General features: G+C 42.7%; 1 protein-coding gene across 1 annotated transcript in view; it reads right to left on the bottom strand.

The window, feature by feature from the left end:
- Nucleotides 1-4,083: 4,083 nt before the first annotated feature.
- SUCLG1 (succinate-CoA ligase GDP/ADP-forming subunit alpha) overlaps nt 4,084-13,348 on the bottom strand; it is a 31,198-nt gene continuing 21,933 nt past the window's right edge. The window contains exons 6-9 of the mRNA XM_059405713.1: nt 12,923-13,006; nt 11,229-11,380; nt 5,882-6,070; nt 4,084-4,327 (exon numbers count right to left, since the gene is read on the bottom strand). Coding sequence (XP_059261696.1) covers nt 4,301-4,327; nt 5,882-6,070; nt 11,229-11,380; nt 12,923-13,006 — 452 coding nt within the window. The 3' untranslated portion in view covers nt 4,084-4,300. The remainder of the gene's footprint in view (nt 4,328-5,881; nt 6,071-11,228; nt 11,381-12,922; nt 13,007-13,348) is intronic.

Raw genomic sequence — 13,348 nt, 5'->3', positions numbered from 1 at the left:
TGTGATATGTCTGTCAAATAATAAATAAAAATCTTAAAAAAAAAAAAAAGTAACATCTACGACGAATGCCACTTTGAAAACAGAGGCAAAGCCTGGTAAACTCTCATAGCTCCACAGAAAATGTTTCTGTTCCTCTCAAAAGTACAATCCAGGATGATAAAGCCCTCCTGGGTGCCCCCTTATATGTCAGAGTTGGCATTTGCCATCCACGGGTTCCAAAGGACATTTGGAACCTTCACAACGTCAGCTCAATTTTCCCTTGAAAATTCTCATAAAGACGTGTGATCTGAAGGGCTGCACTCATGGGATGATCACTGAGTTCCCACTCCCCAACAAGTCTTGGGAGTCTGAACTCTGCACAGCAGGCTTTAGCATCAGAAAGGACCTTCAGTTATGGCCGTGTCTTCTAGAAGGCACACTGTACCATTCTTTGTGCCGTTGGTACGCTCGAGCTCCATCTGAGTCTGACCTCCGGATGGCGTGGAAATGCTCAGAGACGGGGTGGTCCAGACCTTCTCTTCTGTTTCCCTAGATACTCATCATCATTCCTGTAGCTTATGTGATTCCTGCACAAAGACAAGCCAGGGTGCCCAGAACTCACATGGACCGTAGCTTACCTGACCTTGTCACCTGGAGGAAATGTCAAATTCAACACTTCATCTCAAGTTTCCTCCTTTTTTTTTTTTTTTAAGATTTATTTATTTATTTGACAGACAGAGATCACAAGTAGGCAGAAAGGCAGGCAGAGAGAGAGAGGAGGAAGCAGGCTCTCTGCTGAGCAGAGAGCCCGATGCGGGGCTCAATCCCAGGACCCTGGGATCATGACCTGAGCCGAAGGCAGAGGCTTTAACCCACTGAGCCACCCAGGCGCCCCAAGTTTCCTCCTTTTCTATCAAGCCAGGGCCTCAGATGTCTCGCTGCTCAAGCTGGAAACCAACTGGATGTCTCATCTCTCATCCTTCCTCCCGTAAGTCCAATGACTCACAGGTATTGTCCAGTTCACTCCTCACAGATCTCTCAGACCCAAGCACAGCCATCCTCATCTCTCTCTCTCTCTCCTGCCACCATTCTGGCCCAAGAAACCACCAGCCCTCAGCGGCATTAATGCAATGAACTGCTGATTGCTCTCCTGCATCCACATGGGAGCCAGAAAGCTTTCTCAAAAATGCAGATGCTGCTACTTCAAACTCTTCAAGAGCTTTCACTGTTCTTGGAATACAGTGCAAAAGTCTTAACTTGGGGGTACCTGGGTAGCTCAGTCAGTTAAGCATCTACCTTCAGCTCAGGTCATGATCCCAGCGTCCTGGAACCAAGCACCACATCGGGGGAAGCCTATTTCTCCTTCTCCCACTTGTGCTTTAAACATTCTCTCTCTCTCTCTAGTAAATACATAAAATCTTTTTTAAAAAATTATTAACTTGGCCTTCAAGATCTCTTCTCATTTTAATTCTCTAGCTTTGTCGATGGCACATTTCTTCACCCTGGTCCATTCCAGAAAATAGAGGGAAAAGGAACATATTGTGGCATATCCAGGCAAGGGAGTAGAGAGCAGCAGTAAGTGGGAATGAACCGTGGACCCATGCACTGGCCCAGTGAACATCACAGAAATTATGCTGAATGAAAGAGGCCAACATAAAAGACGGTGCACTAAAGACTCCCTTCATATAAATGTCTAGGACAGACACAAGTAATATAAGAAGAATACAGTACACCGATCGGGTAGGCTAGAATGGAAACTTCTGGGAGGTTGGAAACGTTCTGTGTCATGAGAAGGATGTAGTTTCACAGTTCCATCCATTTGTCAGATGTCTTTGGTTAAGATTTATCTGTTTCAGCATAAGTACATCTTGCCTTCACAAAACAACTGTAATAGCACTGGGGGCATTGTGGGAAGGCATGACTGGAGGTACAGCTCATAGAACAATAGCAGGATAAGAGCAGAATGCTGATCATTTCCAAAGCTGGGTGATGGGTAGAAGGGGCTCCGTATTTTATCATAATTGTTTTATAAATGCTTCAAAGTTTCTGTAACAATAGTTTTTAAAAACAGACTGGCAGAGTGCCTGGGTGGCTCAGTCAGTTAGGCGTCTGACTGCTCATTTTGGCTCAGGTCACAATCTCAGAGATTGAGCCCCGCGTGGGCTCCGTGTTGGGCATGGAGACTGCTTAAGATTCTCCCTCTCCCTCTCCCTTCTCTTTCAAAAAAAAAAAAAAACAAAGAAAATGCACTCAGGTCTTGAGTGGGACTTTCATTCCTGGCTTGGTAATAATGAAGTCAGAGGAAACAGAACCCAAGTGTCTCTCCTGTTGCTGCTTGAGCTGCTGGGACCAGAGGTGGTGGCAGTGGCCAGAGGGGAAAGGTGGTCAGGAGGAAGTGGTTTCACAAGGCCCTGGGAGGGATGGAGAGGTGTGGGATGGGGAGGATGGGGCTGGGAGAGAGAAGAAAGGGTTGAGAGGGCACTGAGCTTGCTGGTATAGGCAACAGGAACAGAGCTGTAAGGCAAGAGATGTTGTCTTGGGGTAGATGTTCAGGGGACAGGACAGGGCTGAGCCAGGCCTAGAGCTGCCTGGAATCAGGAGTGGACACTCAAAAGCATCTCTTCCGGTAGGGTCACCTGCCCCTCACCTGGATTGTGTTCCTATCACAAAGCCTCAGTTAGACAAAAGAAGGTGATGTTTACCTCGTAGGGACCTTGGGGTGGGGGTGCCAAACAAGAAGACAGGAAGTGCCTTCCTCCCTGGCCATGGGTGTCAGCCTGGGCTGCCCTCACTCAGCACAACAGGAGGCAGGTTCAGTTTAGGAGCAATGCCAAGCCCCAGGCGAGCCCACCGCGTGAAGAGCAGCCTCACATATCCCATGAGGTACCCTGTGGGATGGGGCTTATCATCCCCACTTTCAAGATGAGGGAACAGCTATGAGCAGGAACTGAGGACCATCAGACCCAAAGCGCATCACCATGTGTCCCTTGGTCCAGGCAGAATCCCTTTGTGCCCTCAGCAGCCCGAGCATGGTCATGGGAATTCCAAAAGCACCTGTCTCCCCTGCCCCCCAAACTCTCCTCCAGCCCCTCCCAGGGCTCACTGCCCCGGGAGATGCAGCACTCCTTTACCTCCTCAAAGTGAGCTCTTCCCCTCCTGCTGCCCCTGCCTGGGCACTCGGCCTGCTGCGTGACTGGTACCTTCCCAGCCTCCAGGTCCCAACTCATAGCCTCTCCCCGGGAAGGCCTCTCCCAGACAGTCTTTCTTCAGAGCCTTCTCCCTAATCCTATGTTTGTTTCCTTCAGGGTAGTTACACAATTTGAGACTATCCACTGGAATTGCTTCTTGTTAACAAGCTCCCTTTTAAACCAAAGTAGCATGGCTAACCATTTTCCTGGGGTTTTTGGCAGCAGATGTCTTAAATCTCAAGCAAAGAATAGCAGGCTCTGGAGGGGGAAGGGGACAGCCCTCTGCAGAACCACAGAAAAACACAGCACTACTGCAACCTTCCATATCTCAGCTGAAACACAGGTGAGCTTCTGCCTGGAGTCCAGCTGGGGCTGCTGCTGCTGGCGGCGTGGACAACAATGAAGCTGCTTATTACGTGCTCTAATCCTCAAAACTGCCCTTCGGGGGCACGTGGGTGGCTCAGTGGGCTAAAGCCTCTGCCCTCGGCTCAGGTCATGATCTCAGAGTCCTGGGATTGAGTCCCACATTAGGCTCTCTGCTTGTCGGGGAGCCTGCTTCCTCCTCTCTCTCTGCCTGCCTCTCTGCCTACTTGTGATCTCTCGCTGTCAAATAAATAAATAAAATCTTAAAACAAAACAAAACAAAACAAAAACAAAAATCCTGCCCTGCAATACAGTGCCGTTAGCCAGACCCATTAGAAAACGAGGATTCCGAAGAGAACTAAAGTCATTCGACGTCTGAGATAAGGAGACCGCCGCCACCCTGACATTTTTACAGCTTCATTCTCTCTCAAGTTTGTTACGCTGTTCTCTACAGAGCCCATCAAACTCCACACAGCTCCCCCCACACACCTCCGTTTCTCCCACTCTCCCTCATCCCCGCCTTGTCGGAACACTGGAAAGCTGCAAAGGCATATTCAAATCAAATGGTAGGTTTATTGGCTGTCTGTTCCATAATGAGGTGGAAACATCTCAATTTAGGACAGTCTGAACCTTATTTTGGCTTCCTGCTACTGACAGACCAGCGACAGGCACACGGGCTGACAATTAGGGACAACAGAAGCAAACCGCTGCTGCTTCATATTTCCATAATGATTCATTCCATAGGTTTAGGGAACTTCTTGTTTCCTTTTTCATAGCATCTTCCTCTTTTCAAACTCCTTCAGAAAGAGAAAGGCAGAGAAGAGAGAGAGGATAAAAAGATTTAAGATTCAAATATCATTCCCGGTCAAAGTGATTCTGAAACCTCTTATATTTAGGATCCTTTGAACAACCAAAAATTACAGAAGTGAAATGTACCAGGCTGAGGGTGCTTGAACACAACAGAACAGCTTCACATTGGGCTGTGTCAGCTGGAATTTCACGAACCTAGATATACAGCCTCTACTTTATATCTCCCAAACACAGAGCTCGAGAGGCTGTGAACTGTACTTGTTTTTCTGTGGCAGTATTATTATTAAGAGCTGACAAACTTGACTACTTAAGCAAACCCTAAAAGGCCACACATGAACCACACTGGACTTTTTAATAAGGCAATGGAAACAGCTTTGCTTAGTTTCTCCAAGAGACTAAATGCCGATTCAGTTAAGATTTGAACAGAATGTCAAGCACCTCAGAAACATCTGAAAAGAAAACAATACTGAAAATCACATCGCTCTAGACTGAAATCAGAATACGACCGATATGTAGTTGCCTGCTGCCACTTACTGGAGCCAAATGGTAATGCATGTGTCCAAATTGAAGGAAAGAATTTGCTTCACCCTTTTCCTGCCCCCATCCCGCCCCACACACTCACTAACCACCCAGAACTATGGCACATAATGTCTTATTTCAAAAGACAGGATCAGGCAAAGATTCAGTAAAACAAGAAGCGAGGCAAGGGCAAAAAAGATGGAGCCAAAACATGGTTCCCTCCTGGGATACAATTTGTTGTGCCTGATCTCAACATGCTTATGTCTGGTTTCTGCTTTGCTTTTTTGTCAAAGCTATAACCGTCATAAAAATAAAAAGAAAGAGAGCCTTAAATGATCACTTAGAGACAGGCTAAAACTCATTGCAAAGAGATTATAGAGGATACCTAGTCATTCAGAACATTTTGAACTATTATGTTCTATTAAAAAAGGAAAAGCAAAGCTTACAGTTAAGAAGTTGCTCTTCCATCCTGCAAACAATGGCATCCCAACACAGCCAGGGCCAGAAGCTACAGGCTGGAAACCCCTACCTTCCTCTTTTGATATCCCTTCCCCGCTCCCCATCAACACCCCCATCAACGCCCTCATCACCCAGGTTTCATTTCTTGTCACTCAGCCCCTCTCCCTAGAAACAGAAACCTATGAGATCAGGGTAGCTACTATCCCAAAGGCCCTCAATGAGAAAAATGAAATGCAAGGCAATGCTCCACACTCCCCCCAGATGGAATTCATGGCACTTATGGCCTCTGATATACGGTCTTGTAGATCATATTTTGCCCCTCACAAAAGAGCAAATTCCAAAATTGAAAGAAGTTAAGTTCTTTAAAATCTGAACGTTATTCCTGATCATGCCAATAAGGGCCCTGGGACATGAATGGAGCTGCTAGAGACTGTTAAGCTGCACATCAGAAAGAAAGAAACAGTAAGGCCCAGAAGGACGGACCACGGTTTCTGGGCATCCAGTGTGGCCCACGCTACAATGCCTGTTACTTCAGAGCATTCAGGCCACTGTTAAGAGCTCACCTTGTAGATGGTGGTTCCCAGCTGCGCAGGAGACATGCTGACCACAACGCCCGCACTCTGGAGGGCAGAGATCTTCTCTTTGGCTCCACCTTTTCCTCCAGCAATAATCGCCCCTGCATGACCCATTCTCCTGCCAGGAGGAGCAGTTAAACCAGCGATGAAGGACACCACAGGCTTGGCCTTGGGGCCCTGGAAAGTGATATTTTAAACATTCTGATGAAGAAGTTGCCCAAAACTGGACTTCAAATTCACAACTCTGAAAGGGTGGGCATGGCCCACCACTCATCCTCACTGAGAAAATCCACACACACATGAAGCTATAATTGAAACCACTGCATTCACCTTTGAGATGACTTAACTTTTCATATGAACTCAGGGAAACAATCCTGAGCAACGTTTCTGTCTAGATATTAAAAGTCAACTTCACTGGCCACAAGCTATTTTACCAACATATATGTGATTCTTCTATTTGAAAACAAAAACAAAAACAAAAACAAAAACAAAAAAACACACACTTTAAAACATGTTATGTAATTTGTGATAATAATGACTTAAGACATTAGATTAGGTTGTTTTATTTCAACCTGAATTTATGTCTTAATTCATTATTAGTTTACCCATAATAAATTTGCTAGAAGGAAAAAGATGAGGTGGTAAGGCATACTAGAAAAGATGCAGGACTGGAAGTCACCAGATTCAGTTTGCTATTGACTAAAGCTTGTTGACCTTGGACAAGGCACATCAGCTCTGTAAACCTCTGATTCCTCATCTATGAAATGAAATAGCTAAACCAGAATGATGGCCAAGGGTTCCCCTCTCCTCTGAAGTTCTACGAAGTCTAAGGAAGATCAGGACTAGTTTTATTTAATAAAAATCCATTCTAATATGCAACCTCTAGGTAGATAAAGAGCACTATACTAGATTCTGAGACTAAAAATAAAAAGCCACATGGGAAATATAAGGATTCCTGTGCTCTAGACTTAAAATACAGTTAAAGAAATAATATATTGGGGCGCCTGGGTGGCTCAGTGGGTTAGGCCTCTGCCTTCAGCTTGGGTCATGATCTCAGGGTCCTGGGATTGAGCCCTGCATCGGGCTCTCTCCTCAGCGGGGAGACTGCTTCCTCCTATCTCTGTCTCTGCCTGCCTCTCTGCCTACTTGTGATCTGTCTCTCTGTTAAATAAATAAAAATTTAAAAAAAATTTTTTTTAATAAAAACTTAAAACTATTTTTAAAAACATTCTAGTAAGAAGTGTGGTATTATTTTACATTTTTCTAATTCTTGAATGTCAAATTTAACAAAAGGCAAATGGATTCTGATTTTTTTTTAATTTTTTTAAATTTATTTTCAGCATAACAGTATTCATTGTTTTTGTACCACACCCAGTGCTCCATGCAGTCTGTGCCCTCTATAATACCCACAACCTGGTACCCCGACCTCCCACCCCCCCCTGTTTTTCAGAGTCCATAGTCTCTCATGTTTCACCTCCGCATTCAATCTATATACAATAGGCTGAACTAAGAGAAAATCTGGACTCAAACACATACATGGTTTGAAAAGGAGAAGAATTTTAATAGCCTGTGGATATTCTTCATTGATATGACACAAACCTCTTCAAGTCGTAATTTCTTAGGGTTAGTTGCAATGTTGGAATCTGAAACTACAGCAATGAACTTTCTGTCCTTTCCTATTTTAAAATCCATTGAATGTATCTTTTACCTATAATGATTTTCTAACATTCATTAGTCAGATGAAAAATACAGGTTTACTAAGTTATGCACATCTTCTAAATGTTGATACATTTCATTATTCAATATCAACAAATCATAACCATCATTATCAGGTTCAAAGTCTTTAGTAGGAGGAAGTGATCAAGTTCAGTGGCAGAAACAACTTTTCTGATTTATGAATATTCACTTGATAGCTCAAATTTTATCAGTCAATAAATACTGTAAATAGTTTTCCTTGCTATGGCAGGTTCACTCTGTTCATTTTTGAGAAAAGGTCTGCCAAATACCCCAGTCTGAACAACTAGTTTGCTTGCCAATTTCCTGAGAGTAAATGGTGTTCCATGAAAAACACAGCTAGTTCACAGCTCAAATTGGGAAGGTGTTTTACCTCCCACTCCATCACAAAATACGGACTCATGGGTTAGGATTTAATAAAATTAATACTTTTTACTGCTTCATCAAGGACATTCTTAAAGGAAATTGGTTTGGTTTTGTTTTTCTAACTCTATGTGCCAGTGAACGATCTAGAACAGTTGCTTCCACTGCCCAGCTCTGTGGTATGGTGCCAGCATGCCAGGTTCTGCGTGGGCTGACACTGCTGACTCCAGCCTCATCTCCCACCATTTCTCCCTGCTCTTTGTCTTCCAGTAATTCCAGGCTGCTCCACCTCTGCTCCTCTGCAGAGAATGTTCTCCACCCTCCTTGGACACCTAGCCAATTTCTACTTAACTTTGAGACCTGGATCAAGCCTCCTCTTCCCCCATAAGCCTTCTGACTCTTCCTCCCACCATCTCCACAAACACCCTTGTGAAGACCATCTTCTGTTCAGGGATGTCAAAGTTGTGCCTTTGACAAGGTACTACTATTACACTAAGAAGAGCGGCTGTGACTCATTTCCTGCATGTTCCCCTCCCAAACTATGAAATCCCTGAACACAGGAACTTTGTTCTCACTTATTTCCATATGCCTAGCACTGACAGTGGTACAGAGTTCAAGAGAAGACTCTACAAGTCACTTACTCATTCACTCATGGGCTCTGGAGAGTTATGAACATCCCATATTGATCCCTTTGTCTGCATACTCACAGAAAAAGAATACTGTACTAGAAGGAAATAAGATTTCAATGAACCTAGAATATATATTCTGTCCTATTAACAAAGGAGAGTCACTTGAAATTTCTTTAGGAGAGAAAAATAAAATTAAAAAGACTATGAAGAAGCATGATTAGAAAACAGGATACAGAAATGATGAAAAACAGACCAGTTAGGATGATGTCAGTATAGTCCAAGCAGAGGCCCAGGGCTGGCGACCCTTTTCCTGAATCCCTGCAATCTGATTTCTGAATCAGAATCCCTGTATTCTGATTCCAGAATCCTGAATTCTGATTCCTGAGCCCTCCATGATGCAATGGAGACATGAGTCAGACCTGGGATGGATCCCACCCCTTGGTTCATTTGCTGTATACCTACCACTGGCAAGTCATTAACCTCTCTGTGCCAGCTGCCTTATTTATAAAAGGACAAAACCCCTTACCCAAAGGGTCAAGATTAAACAACACCACTTTTACAAGTAAGTATTGTCATAATGATGATAACAATAAAAACAGCAGTGGTGGCAGCAGATAGCACTACTAAGTGTTCACTCTGTGCCAGGGACTGTGCTAAGTGTTTTATGTCACCTGTTCAACCTAGAATCTTGTACACTGTGGGCCCTTAATAAAAATTCGCCCCAAATCAAAACCACAGTGAAATACCATCTCACAGCAGTCAGAATGGCTAAAATGAACAAGTTAGGAAATGACAGATGTTGACAAGGATGCGGAGAAAGGGGAACCCTTCTACACTGTTGGTGGGAATGCAAGCTGGTGCAGCCTCTCAAAAACAGTATGGAGGTTTCTCAAAAAGCTGAAAGTAGAGCTACCCTATGACCCAGCAATCGCACTATTGAGTATTTACCCTAAAGATACAAATATATTGATCTGAAGGGGCATGTGCACCCGAATGTTTATAGCAGAAATGTCCACAATAGTCAAACTATGGAAAGAACCCAGATGTCCATCAACAGATGAATGGATAAAGATGTGGTTATATATATACAGTGAAATACTATGCAGCCATCAAAAGAAACGAAATCTTGCTATTTGCAACCACATGGACGGAACTAGAGGGTATTATGCTAAGTGAAATAAGTCAATCGGAAAAAGTTAATTATCATATGATCACTCTGATATGAGGAATCTAAGAGGCAGGTCGGGGGTGTTGGGGGTAGGGAGGGAACAAATGAAATAAAATGGGATTGGGAGGGAGACAAACCATAAGAGACTTAATCTCACACAACATACTGAGGGTTGTTGGGTGGGGGAAGGTTAGGGAGGCTGCGTTATGGACACTGGGTAGGGTATGTGGTACAGTGAGTGCTGTAAAATATGTAAGCCTGATGATTCACAGACCTGTACCTCTGGGGCAAATAATATATTATATGTTAATAAAAAAATAAAATTTGTCCCACAGGAACTAACCAGGAATAGGAAAACATGTGCCAAATGAAATAAAACATATATGCTTAGCTTTCTCCACTAAATTCTAAGCTATTCAAGGGATCCAGAGTTGAGCCTAAATACATTTTAAAATTTACCTGAATATAGCATAATGTCACATTAACCCGAATCTTTCCTAAAAAGAAGTCCATTTTTACTTGAATTTCAAACTTTACAGCTTCTCTGAATTTAAGAGACTCTAGTAACATTTTACCCCAAACTCCTGACAATCTACTTTATTCTTTCTGTATCCACCACTTACTGGTGTCTAATGTGTGAAGGGAATGGGTTGGGCACCAGGGTACAACAGTCCCTGTCGCCCCAGATACAGGCTAGAATGGGATATTAAGCCTGCCTCGCAGACGGAATGAGCAAAGGCAACTGAGAATGAAAACAACTGGAAGGTCAGATGGGACACGACGTGAAGAAGAGAGTCAGAGAGGTAGGTGTCTAGGCACTAGAATACCATGCTAAGTCCACACTTGATCCTACGTGTGATGGGAAACTGTCACGGTTTAAAACCCGGCGGTAAGAGGCGCCCATGTCTGTGTTTCAGAAGGGCAGATGATCTGGGTAGCCGGAGCAGGATGGCCTCAGAAAGAAGGAAGAGGTGGTGGCTGAGCAACGGGAGTTGAGATTTTCAGAAGAAACTACTGACATGGTCCAGGGGATAGAAGATGGCAGCTCAAACCAGAGCAGAGGGATGAATTACAGACAACGCTCTGATTCTCAACATACTACTGAGGATAGAGCTTGGTAAACAGGTGGAAACAGAAGAGAGAGAAGTAAAAGATGCTTCTGAGGTTTCTGCCTTGGAAACTACATGAAGTATGATGTTTATACCATTCACACTAAAGGAACCGGCCATGGAAAGTACATCCAGGGAAAAATTAAGATGAGAACAAACAGAAGAAAGACCAAGAAGACAGAGAGGAGGAAGAAGGAACGGAGGTGGCCGGTAGCCTCTGCGAAAGCCACGGCAGGAGATTGAGATTCAACAGCAGCATGGCCCTGATAAGAGCACCAAGTGCCAACTGTGTGTGAAGAGCTATATTTTTCCAAACCCAAACCCAAACTTACTGAATTATGTTGCTTCAAAAATTCTGCAGCATTTTCTTCTGCATTACCACCAATTTCACCAATTAATATGATGCCTTCTGTGGCTGGATCATTCAGGAAGATTTCAAGGCAGTCAATAAAATCTGTGCCATTAAAAGGATCACCTCCAATGCCTGAAAAAGTCAAAGAATACCAATATCAGCTGAAAATTTAAGGATGAATCTTACAAATTAGGCCAAGAAATGTTGTTTCAACTCATTTCTTACTTTGTCTACCACTCTTACCAATGTTTTAAAATGCATCATCACTCTTGCATTTAATATTTTCAAAAAATCACAAAGTGCTACGTTTATTCCTGTTCCTAATTATTACATGAATGGTAAATCGTAGCTGATTTCAGATATTCACAAAGACAAGCTTCTTTTTGTTTTTGTTCTTTTGTCAAGCTTCCTTCCTCCCATGAAATTAATCCCAAACAACTCTTTTAAAATGGGCATTTTAAGAAAAAGTGTGTCTATGTTGCAAGCAAGGAAAATTGTCTCTTCTCTATTTAAACATTTTACAAATGTCTTTGCAGAAAGTAACTATAAGATGTGGCGCATTGCAGATAAACCACACGCAAGTTTTAAGACACAAGTCCCAATGAAAGACAGAGTTGAGTGTACACTGACCCCTCTTCCCTTAGATCCAAGGTGAGTGAGACCACAAACACACACATTTAAGGCAGGATTGATTTCCTACCTCTCAATGCACCTCTGAAGAACTAAGCTGAGGAAGAGTAGCAGCATTTATTGAGTGCCAACTGTATATCAAGTACACGCCCCAGCACATTTTAGACCTGTCACTTCCTAATTCTTCCAGCCCCTCTGTGAAATAAGCATTAGTATCAGCAATTTACAAATTAAAGACAGAAGCTGGAGAATATGAATTTTGCAATTCTATTCCAAACCTTTCCTTATTCTCCATCACACTAAGTTACTCTGTGGCTAAGATTATACTTTGTACATAGAGAAGCTCAATTACTATTTCCAATATTGATTTTATGGGTCTGAATCCTAATAAAAAGAGTCCAGGGCTTTATTTCATATTTTACTATATGAGAAGCTACTTTTGAAAGTCTTTTAACAGTTATTCTAAAAATTTGAAGCTATATTTATAAAAATGAGAAATCTGCCTCACTTCTAGCAACTTTTAAAAGTGGTAGGCAATATAATGTAGCAAAAAGAGAAGTTCTGGGGATCTCAACTGTAGATTTTTCTCACGACTAAAGCTGTAATAGTACAACTTCTCAGCTCACAGGTGCCTCAGGGTTGCCTTAAGAAAAAGATAACAAATGGCAAAGAATTCAGTAACTAGGAAGCACTGAATGATAGCTTATAGGAACAATGATAATTATAGTAATCAAAGCCCTAACATGAAGAAACATTTCTTCATAACAAGCGAAGGAAGTGACGTTTTCAGGCACCAAGGCTCTTCAGAGCACGTGTCCCACGATGCTTGTTCCACAACATGTGCAAGTCAATCCTTAGACCATGAATCTTAAAAATAAAGGATGGTGCCTCATACTGAGGCTAAATAAATTTAAGATCTTAACATCTTTTTTAATAAAATGGTTATCAAAACCTCCTGCAAATAACCAAAACAATAATTATTACTGTACTCATTCAATGAAGTTACTGCATTATAATAACATGATTCTATCAAAAATCTCTCACCAACGCACAAAGACTGCCCCAATCCAACTTGTGTCGTTTGGTGAACCGCTTCATAAGTAAGGGTGCCAGATCTGGACACAATACCTTAAAGGAAGAGAATTTTAAAATATTAGATTGTGTCCCTATCATAGTCTATCATGTTACAGATACAAGTATATAAAAGAATCCATTCCACAATTTGTCATCCAAATCAACAAGTGTAAGATCAGTGCATAAATACCTAGCTTCTCACTATGAATTCGAGTGTACGTAACCAGACTGTCTGCACCAACTGATCAAACTGAAAGACGTGTATTTCGGCACTGCTAGTACCCTATGGAATGCTGTTCGATTGCTCTCTTAGAACAACACTGCTTCTCTCCACTCCTGTGTTCACAGTACTTAACACAGATCCTACACAGAAGGAGCTCAATACTTACGTGAATG

The sequence above is a fragment of the Mustela nigripes genome, chromosome 7 (genome assembly GCF_022355385.1).
Source record: "Mustela nigripes isolate SB6536 chromosome 7, MUSNIG.SB6536, whole genome shotgun sequence".
In the NCBI taxonomy this organism is placed as follows: domain Eukaryota; kingdom Metazoa; phylum Chordata; class Mammalia; order Carnivora; family Mustelidae; genus Mustela; species Mustela nigripes.
The sequence above is the reverse complement of the archived record's forward strand: the minus strand, read 5'-3'. Positions and strand labels throughout refer to the sequence as shown.